Source organism: Harmonia axyridis, chromosome 7 (assembly GCF_914767665.1).
Source record: "Harmonia axyridis chromosome 7, icHarAxyr1.1, whole genome shotgun sequence".
NCBI lineage: Eukaryota > Metazoa > Arthropoda > Insecta > Coleoptera > Coccinellidae > Harmonia > Harmonia axyridis.
This window is the reverse complement of record NC_059507.1, coordinates 35,787,437-35,797,939: the sequence shown is the minus strand read 5'-3', so window position 1 is coordinate 35,797,939 and position 10,503 is coordinate 35,787,437. Positions and strand designations below refer to the sequence as shown.

Sequence of the window (10,503 nt, the reverse complement as noted above, 5' to 3'; positions counted from 1 at the left end):
ATGGCGGATAGACTCATTCGGGTCTTCCTCAATGCTACGCTCTACAGCAGCAATAGCTTCTTCTGTACGCACCGTACGGCGTCTCTGGGGATGCGAGTTATCAATAAGACTAAACGTGGTACGAAAACGTTCAATGGTTAATCGAATTGACTGCTCTGATGGACGATTTTGTCGACGATAAAATGGACGTAGTGCGTGATACGTATTCCGCACAGAACCATTATTTTCGAAATGAAATTGCACTATTTGCAAGCGTTGTTCAGGCGTGAGTCTATTCATGATGAATTGCCAAACCAAACTGAGAATAAATCACTTGACAGCTGTTAAATCGGTAGCCATCTTGAACAGTAATGCCAACTTAAAGTTATATACCTCGAAAAAAACACCCTTTATGTCAGCTTATTCTGTAAAAAAATTCTACAAATACACAAACCAATCACTGCATCTATATGGGGAAACAGAGTTTTTGCTGAGGTTTTCATCTGTGCTCTTGTATCATACGATGATATGTATGATGCCCGTTTACATTTCCTCTGCTAATACTGAGATTACATTTACACATGCTTTGTTGTTTGGAGTTGATAATTTTTTGTATTGCTTTATCTCAAAAGAATATACATTATCAAAATTTGTCAAAGACATGCCTTTAATTTTTTTTCTTCTCTCGGTAGAAGACCCTGATTACCTAATATTAATTCTTTGCATTCTGCAGAGATTACTTCTGTTAGAGCGACAAATTGGGTCTCAGCCTAGAGCGGGAGATTGGCTAGCCGAGACTTTGTAGCGAAACAACTGTTGTTAATATCGAAATATTCGTAGAAATTAATTTTGTGTATTTCATTTACCATTATGTACCATCATTTATTCGACCAAGAAAACACAATTTCAACTAGACCCACCGGACGTAACATCAAAGTTCAAAGTTATATCATTCCTGCGCTCGACTGAACACATCGCCATCCCAAATAAGAAGCACACATTGTTTTGATTGTTCCGCATGGTGTTCACCATGGCAATACCATCAGCCTCAAAGGTAGACTTGCGCCATCCGTCAGTTTGATCAATGACGCCCGTCAAAACGTTCGCGACTTCTTCGGCTCGGCTCAAAAAATAGAGCAGAAAAGATAGACCGGATGTGAGGCTGCCCGAATGTCCGTCTGTACGCACTCTCTTCATGCTCTTCTTTCTACGTGATGACATGGGGAGGATTTGTAGTGCTGGTTTCGGTCATACCGATCTGTTTCAACGCGAGAAATAACGGTACAATTCTTGATTTTGCTGAATTGCAGTCCACCATCCAAACAGGTTAGTTTCGTTTGTTTGTTTGTCCTTGTTTGTTAATCCGGAAGTGGAAGGTTAGTTTCGTGTTTTTGTTGTGAGTTTTTTACGTGGTTGTATCTTGTATTTCGATGTTGTTTTGAAATCCCTCTTTATCAATAGTTTTTTTTTTATTTCTCAACAAGGAAATTGACGACAATGGAAGTAATATTTCATAACAACTGATTATTTAATTACATTATATTGCAATCACTAAAGATAAAAAATAACAATGGATAGGAATATTTACTTATGGAACAAATAAATCTTAACGACTTATAGTTTTTTAATGTTTTCTGAAAAACTGGAATTCCCAAAATCTCTTCATTGTAATAATTTCCGCAAAAATCTATTCGATGATATTCCTATTTTTCTACTCTATACTAATATCCTTAACTATTTTAATGGTAATATTATAGTGAAATAATAACAATAAATAGAAATTCACTAACGTAATAAATTTGTATTATCCCTAAATATAGTTTAAAGGAATCACAGAACTCCTAAAAAAAATTAAAAGGAAGACATGCCATCTGAAATCAATTGTTTTCGCAAACCCTTTCAGGAATCTGGAAAATTGTTTACTTCCATCGATTTTGAAACGACCGTACCACGCACCAGATGTCATTTCACAATAGAATGCAGGAATTGATGCACTGGATAGGAATTTGCTCAAGGATTTCCTTGTATTGGATTCTAGGAGTTTTATTATTGCAATATGTACCAATTTTTTTTATACTAATCATAAAACACGAATTTAACGTATTTACTACAATCTACTCTAGAAAAGGGTGTTTTTTTAGAGCTATAGAACTTTAAATTGCAATAAAACAACGATGAATTATTCGATTGACATGAATTTTATTTTCCGCAAGATAATCTTGTGGCATTACATTTTAAATATGATTTCTGGCTAATGATCGCCACGGCTGGCTCGGACGTAGTCCAATCTGGAAGTCCAATTTTCGATGACTTTTTCCAACATTTGTGGCCGTATATCGGCAATAACACGGCGAATGTTGTCTTCCAAATGGTCAAGGGTTTGTGGCTTATCCGCATAGACCAATGACTTTACATAGCCCCACAGAAAGTAGTATAGCGGTGTTAAATCACAAGATCTTGGAGGCCAATTCACAGGTCCAAAACGTGAAATTAGGCGGTCACCAAACGTGTCTTTCAATAAATCGATTGTGGCACGAGCTGTGTGACATGTTGCGCCGTCTTATTGGAACCACAGCTCCTGGTCATCATGGTTGTTCAATTCAGGAATGAAAAAGTTAGTAATCGTGGCTCTATATCGATCACCATTGACTGTATTATTCTGGCCATCATCGTTTTTGAAGAAGTACGGACCAATGATTCCACCTGCCCATAAAGCGCACCAAAGAGTCAGTTTTTCTGGATGTAACGGTGTTTCGACATACACTTGAGGATTTGCTTCACTCCAAATGCGGCAGTTTTGTTTGTTGACGTAGCCATTCAACCAGAAGTGCGCTTCATCGCTAAACAAAATAAAATGGACGTAGTGCACGATACGTATTCCGCACAGAACCATTATTTTCGAAATAAAATTGCACTATTTGCAAGCGTTGTTCAGGCGTGAGTCTATTCATGATGAATTGCCAAACCAAACTGAGAATAAATCACTTGACAGCTGTTAAATCGGTCGCCATCTTGAACAGTAGAGTGCCAACTTAAAGTTATTGTATACCTCGAAAAAAAAACCGGTTATTTGTGCAAATTCTCTCTCAAGTTTTCTATGAACTGAAAACAAATTACTTGACTTGATGTGATAATTCGAGTTTTGGAAAGAGAAAAAAGACAACTGGAGCCATATCGGCGAAATACAGGGTGATTCACCGGGATAGCCTATTAGACATTTTTGGAAAACTAATCATAATTTTGAGCTGAGATTTGCATATTGGGGTTTGAGACTATGATCTTCCTCCCTAAAATATTTTCAGATCTCTACAACTTCCGGTTATACCGGAAACAGACTACTACATCCTTATTTCAAATGGCACAGCCAGTATATTATTGCATCATTAGATAGCTTTTTCGACGGAAATAATAATACCAAGTAGAAAATAAAAAAAGATCTACCTACATCACTTTCACTTTTGATTGCCTTTGACATGCTTTTTTATATGCACTGTACCTCTCACCTGAACGTGTTTTTCATTAAATTGATTTATCGTAAGCCTGATGTGATATTTTCAATGTTGCGGCACACGAAATTTCGTTTACTATGCAATATTCAAGATAGATCCTTTGTCCTTTATTTTATCTATCAAAACAACTTCTACAATTTCAGCGGGTTGTTTGGATATCTCTGTCTTTTTACAGATTTAATTTTTCTAGACCAGATCAATCGTAAGAATAACAGCTACAAATTCGAAGATTTCTTTTGGACCGGTTCTGGTGATGGTCCCTATGATAAGGATGAAGAACCCTGGGTGATTGAGCCTCCTACCACTGTGTTTTACACCACCACTGCCACTGTTACTACCACCATATATTCTGGGTCTAAAGATGGCAATGATAAGGTAATTTGATCTTGTTTATGGACAACAAAGTTGTGGTTTTACCGACTCCTAAATTACTAACATAAGTCTCAGTTATGACATACAGGATGATCCTGAATTGGAGGTACCAATGAAAATTACAGATTCTTCAAATCATTTCAAGAAAAAAAGTCCTATAGACATGGGCCGTAAACGTTTTCGAGGGTGTTAAAATTTGGCCTAAAATTCTGCTGGCCCCCCCTAAAATTTGACATACTGAGGCTAAAAGATTAGCAGAACTATAAGTCCACTTTACTTTGGCCCCCCTAAAAAAATCTGGCCCCCTCTTGGCCACCCCTGTTTTTCAAAGCTAGCGTCTCCACCTGTCTGTAAATGAATTTGGCATAGATTTAAATATTTCATCATGTGATATACTAATTTTGAATGCAAATATACAGTGTAATATTTTTTTGGAACAGTGTGCGCTGCTTTCCTTTTGAACTTTTTCGGTGGACCACTGGTAGCTTTAAAAAAACTTTGGTCCACTACACTTTCTGATTTCTTGTAGTTTTCTTGAATCTGCTACCAATTTCGAGAAATATTTTCAAATATTTCTTCAGTAATCCTCAGGAAAATTCAAATTTTATGAAGATCCAGTTAGTTAGCCGTGATGGGTAAATTAATTATAAGCTTTGGTACTTATTTGCCCAATATGTAGCGAAAATTAATAAAGATTCAATAAACTAGTATAATCATCACGAAAAGTAGTACTATACAAGAAACACCCTGCATCTCGAAAACAAAGCGTTTGCGCGCCCATATTCATAGGACTTGTTTTAATTATATAAGGAATCTCTCATTTTTCTTTGTACCTCCATTTTAAAGACACCTTCTATATGTGAATAATTACCTACTGATGAATATTACTAGTAATGAACAGGGTGGGCCAAAAAGGACACTTTTGAATGGAAACTCCTATTTCTATACCAGATAGACGAAAACTGATGTCTGAGGGCCATTTTCATGAGAAACTCATTCGTGAAAACCGTAACTCCATAGCTATCACCATTACATAGTTACAGGGTGTTTTTCGAGTTTTCGAAATATTGTTGTAACTTTTTTTGTGAAAATTTTCCATTTCTGTTAAAGCATTCTTGTGGGAACTTTTTATGTGGAATACGATGACGTAAATTGAATTTTCTGCAAACTGATATTTCTTGAGATATCGCTATGAAAATATTTTATTCAAATGGGACACCCCGTATATTTCTTCATATTTCGATAGAGCTGAAAATTACCATTCAAAAAATATACTTTACTTGAGATATTTTCAGACATGTTCGAAGTCCCAACAGGTGGCCGGCTAGGTCGCCTGATCTAATGTCTATGGAAAGATTTTATCCTTTAATGTTCTCCAAAGGTAAAAGTCCATAGACGTTAGGTCTGGCAACCTAGCCGGCCACTTGTTTGGACCTCGAACATGACTTCAGAAAAATATCAAGTATAAGTACATACTATATTTTTGGTATGGTAACTTTCAGCTCTATCGAAATATGTAACAATATAAGGGGTGTCATATTTGAAAGAAATTTCCATAGCGATAGTTTTTACAGAGAATTTTCAATAGAAAGAAGTTACAGCAATATTTCGAAAATGAATATGTGATAACTATGCAATTGTGGTTTTCGCCAATGAGTTTCTTATGAAAATTGGTCTTTTCAGTTTTCGTATATCAAGTATAGGAATAGGATTTCCATTTCAAAAGTGCCCAATTTGGCCCACCTGTCTGTACCTACATAGGTACAATTTAAAAATGTAATGAATTCGATATTTCTCATCACAAAGTTTCAATGCAAATAGCATCAAAATTATAGTAGGTAATACCTGAATGAATCACACTACAATTCAATATTTTGTTAAGTGTTGTCTGTTTTTATGGCAAAATTTCATCCAAAAATGATTCATATTTGTCCCATATTATAATAAATCTCATTAGCTTAGTAATTTCACGTTCGGCTGAACCGAATGATTCCTCAAATAAAAACTCGTACAGGTTTGAATTTCCATATTGGGAAAAACGATGGTAAAATAATCAGCTCTGTTTTTGTTGCACGCATTGTACAAAGAGTTACTACAGGTTATTCATCCTCGTCACCTGACAACACACATGACTTATGCCATTATCTGTTCAATGAACTTATTGATTTCTCGTACTCATTTCGGTCACCTATAAACATTTTCTCGATTTCTTTTTCTTCTAGAAAAGCGTTTCCCCGACTCCAAAATGTTTGGGCGAGTGTGGGCCAAAGGAGAACACTTCGGAGAATTCAAAACCATCAGATACTGATAACTTGATAGACGCAGATAAAGAATTCTGGATTGTTACAGTCATCAAGACAGATGGAAAAGACCCTGAGCTTACGGATCTGAAGAACAGATTGGTGAAACTTTACAAGAAAGCATTTCAGAGGTAAAAAATGTTTTGAAATATATTTTAGCATTAAGAAACTTGTTAATATTATAAGAAATTTTCGGATATTTTTTTTCATAGTTTTCAGAAAATTATCTTCGAATTGGAAATCTTTTTTTTATTACATAGATTGTTAGGTGTAATTTTCAATTGAAGTTTCTATACTTGATCGCAAAGATAACATTCCTACTAAGTATATCTACATAATTTTAAATTGGGGAGCACTTTATTCAGTAGAATGATTATTAAATGAAGTTATGCATTAAAAACAATAAAGATGCTACACATAAGAGTGCTAAATCGGAAGATTGTGTTTATTGTCAGATTTAGGATTTTTCCATCAATAGAAATGATATAGGTTTTTCCAATAAAAGATTTCATATTGAATAGCTGGGTAGATGCCACTTTTGAAGATGTCATCTTTTGACATTTGACAAGTGAAAACTGCGCCATTATGTACTAAAAATAGAACGATACACTCTTCAATAACGCAAGGAAATTGTTAAAATTCGCTAAAGCACTTTTGGGTCATCGTGAAGCACCTTCTCGGTTGGCAATAGAGAAACTGGTGGAAAAATTTGAGCTTAACAATGTGAGGAATTGAAAGCCTCTCCAACCTCAACGTGTCAGTATTTCGTGCGCAAATGTGGGAATTGGTCATGGAAAATTTCATGGAAAGAGTATGGTGCTTCTTCGAAGAACTTTTCTCGAAAAAAAAATTGAACTTCCCCCCCATATTCTTGATCGTAGAATACGCGAATTACTGACCACTAATTCTAGGTCAGGCTGTATATTTATTGGAGAAAAATCATAATTTCAACTATAATTTTGGAATTTTACATATCTAAAATAGTACAAAAATGCACTTCGTTGATAATGATAACAAAGTATAGAGAAATCGGAAAAGTTTTTGATAAGAATTAGTTCACTTTACTAAATGGTGAATGCGCATGTTTCAGATATCATAAAGAAGTTCACGCAATAGCAATTTACAGGGTGCACCATGGCTTACTCTTCATTTCAAAAAATTGAGATATGAGAAATTTGGATTAACACCAATTAATATTGAGCTACGTTAAAAATATCATCCTTCCTTACGCCTACTATTAATTTCCCTATTTTTCTCTTTTAAAGACAACAGGACCGTCATCTGGGCTTGGGCTACAAACGAAGGCGAAGAAAAGCAGTGGTAGATAAGCCAGTCAACGTGTACATCCACCAGGTTGACCCTAAGAACCTAGATGGAGACAGAGAAATCGAGGTTTTGTACCATGTTGCAGTTTCCGGAAAGCCGGTATCTGCAGCTACAGCTGTTGCAGACATGAGCTTGATCTCCGACGAAGAAGTCAGGCAAGAACTTGGGTTTCCCACCCTGATCAAAGCCGAACGTGAGTAGGATGACGTCATTGTACAACACATTATGATGCTGCAATCTGAGATCAATTCAATTTAGTCTTTAGTTTTGCTGTTACAAAAACATAATACTCTGCTAATGGGTGTTGTATTATGTTTCCTATCTCTGAACAATTAGCCATTCACAGTATGTTATTTTGGGTTTCTATATTTGGAAAAGCACAGGTTCATATGAAGCCATCTACGATCCAAACAAGGTAACCATATCCAATTTCAATGAAATCAGCAAAGCTAAAGTTAAGAGAGGAAATTTTGAAATCAGAGATCGAATCAGAAGCAAAAAATCAAGCTCAGCATTTGCTTTATTCAACCTATAACTCAGTTTACTAGTAAGATTAAAGTGTAAAATTTCGTACATATTTTGTTCTCATCCATTCTTTTCTCTCAGCATATTTGAAGCCTTCAAAAGCACAGAGCTTGAGTAGGGCAAAAAACACTTGGATAGTCATCGGAGGTTCCATAATATCCTTGTTGGTTCTTCTTCTTCTTGTGGCCTTCCTGACTCTAGGATGTACTAAAAGCAAAAGGTCACAGCAGGCTGGAATTGATAACAGGAGGCAGATTTTTGAAAGATCCGTAGAAGAGCCTGACACAGGCAGGCAAAAGTCCAACAGTTTTGTACGAAAACGTGCTGAACAATCTCCTACCTACATCAACTTTCAAAACCAAGCCTCTACTGAAAGCTTGAGGAGTGGCCTTTCCGCTAAATCTGCAGCTTATTTGAGTCCTTCTACCTCAAGGTAATAATTACTACCTCCATAGTATAACTGAATTAAAACTCTTCAATTCTTTATCAAATATTCAACTTACGAGTTTCATCTACATCATTTCTTGGTTTCATAAGGCGAGCTATTGTTTGTTGTTATTATTAATTCTTTGTAGCTCCACCAGTTTGGATATATCTCCACTGATGACAGTCAGAAAGAAAACGCCTCCTAAAAAACCTCCTAGACCAAGAGCAGCTTTGAATAAGACTGTACCTGTGAATGCGGTGAAGATTCCTCAAGATGTTTACGATTCAGACAGCAACCCCAGTAGAAGGAACTCTGTAGATACGATCTTCGTCGAAAACAACGATCCTGGAGTTGCGAGTCCCAAATCTTATTTGTCCATGCCTTCAATCAAATCTTTTCCACGGTGAGTTTTAATATATTTAATTTGTAAGGTGTGAAACATCGAATCTGGAGAGCATAGTGGCAATTGATTACTGAAGCTCCTCCTGTTAAGCAATTTTGGCGCCTGAAGCAAATTATTTTTTGGCTTCCTGATGAAGAAGTATCAATAAACAACATAATTCGAAAGATCGCAACTCGGCTTTCATGTATACTCCTCGCAACGAGCGATGTCGAGAAATCTGGAAACATTTAAAATATTGCTAACCTTCCCTAAAATATGCTTACTAAGCTTAAAATAATAACAAAATCAACAAAACGAAAATATATGACTTGAATTATGACCTAAATATACTATAAGAAAATATAATGGATGAAAAAAATATCCTCGAAAATAGGGGGCGCTGTCTAATACATTGCCACAGGCCTACATTGTCCTCTGGCTATGTGTGATGTAGTACCACCTGGAGCCACCATGGAACCAGATGGTCTCTTAACAACAGTTTCGTCCTGCTCCTCTCAGAATTTGAGCTTTGGTCGAAGTCATTTATAATATGCTAATCTTCTTATTTCGGTGTTATAATTACTTAGCTTTTTAGAATGAACAACCCTGAACCGCTGAACAAGGTACTGGAGCCTGTAAGTATGCTGCACTTGGACATGCCTGAAGATGCTGAGATAGAAATAAGACATCATCCTTACCCAACATTCGCCAGACATGGAAGTGTAGGAACGAATGCAGATCCAGGTGTGATAGGACCAGTAGTTTGGGACATCCACTGCAAAAAAATGAAGCATGGTATGAAAGAAAACTTGAAGATTTCCTTCATATCTCACACCAATTTTCTTTTAAGGTGTAAGTGTTGATGAAGGCATCGATGATCTGACGAAGACCCCAAGAAATGTCACCAGAATGAGGAAGAGATTCAACGAATTGTTGGACGACACTTTTAGTCTCTTTGGCAGTAGATTGGAGATTCCAGAGGAGACCAAGAAGAATGTCATAGAAGTTAAGAGTAAATCTGCAAACGCAGATGCGCAACGGTAGGTGAAATTTCCTATTTATAACCTTAAAACAGGGTTTTTATTTTAGTGTTATTTTTAGCAACGCAGAAGGTTTCTTTCCTGATCTGAAACCTAGACCAAAGACTTCAGTTGGACGAAAACCAGAAAGAGCAGGTGCCAAACCTAAAGGAGCATGGACCAGCTCTACAGCATCCCCTCTAGTGAGACCAATGAGTGCTGGAATAGTAGCACCGAAAGTAAATGTTGAACACATACAAGCCGAAGGGAAATTTAGAGAAAGCGATCCAGCCATACCACTTATTGCTGCAATCAAAACAGAACTAGAGAAGTGTTCGTTACCTGGAAGCACAACTGATCTAAATGACAAGTGACAGTTAATACCATATAAATACTTATATGATAGCTTTTTCACTATTTAGAGTGCGACTGAAATAAGTTTTATCTTGTTCTTTTTTTTGATAATTTTATAGTTTGTTTCTGTTGGATTGTAACCACCTCTAAGAATAATTTTGCAGAAGTGTTTTTGAAAAATTCATTTTATATTGGGCATTATTTTCTTTGCGAATATGAGTTTCCTCAATTGTTGTTATGCATCATTTCATGAAATGACTATAAGATCTATTTATCTGTTGTTGTGGTAATGATGAAGTAGTTGACTTTA

General features: G+C 36.2%; 1 protein-coding gene across 2 annotated transcripts; it reads left to right on the top strand.

Moving 5' to 3' along the window:
• Positions 1–979: 979 nt before the first annotated feature.
• Positions 980–10,427, top strand: LOC123684544. Of its 2 annotated transcripts, none has more exons than XM_045623837.1 (9): positions 980–1,305; positions 3,679–3,863; positions 6,083–6,291; positions 7,426–7,679; positions 8,093–8,444; positions 8,587–8,841; positions 9,416–9,615; positions 9,671–9,860; positions 9,922–10,427. In XM_045623837.1, exons 1-9 carry the CDS (start codon positions 1,194–1,196, stop codon positions 10,211–10,213), a joined length of 2,049 nt encoding a protein of 682 aa, XP_045479793.1. In that variant the 5' UTR covers positions 980–1,193; the 3' UTR covers positions 10,214–10,427. The 2 variants fall into 2 exon arrangements, with proteins under 2 accessions (XP_045479793.1, XP_045479792.1); XM_045623836.1 differs by having other exon boundaries at positions 981–1,305; positions 3,664–3,863.
• Positions 10,428–10,503: the final 76 nt, after the last annotated feature.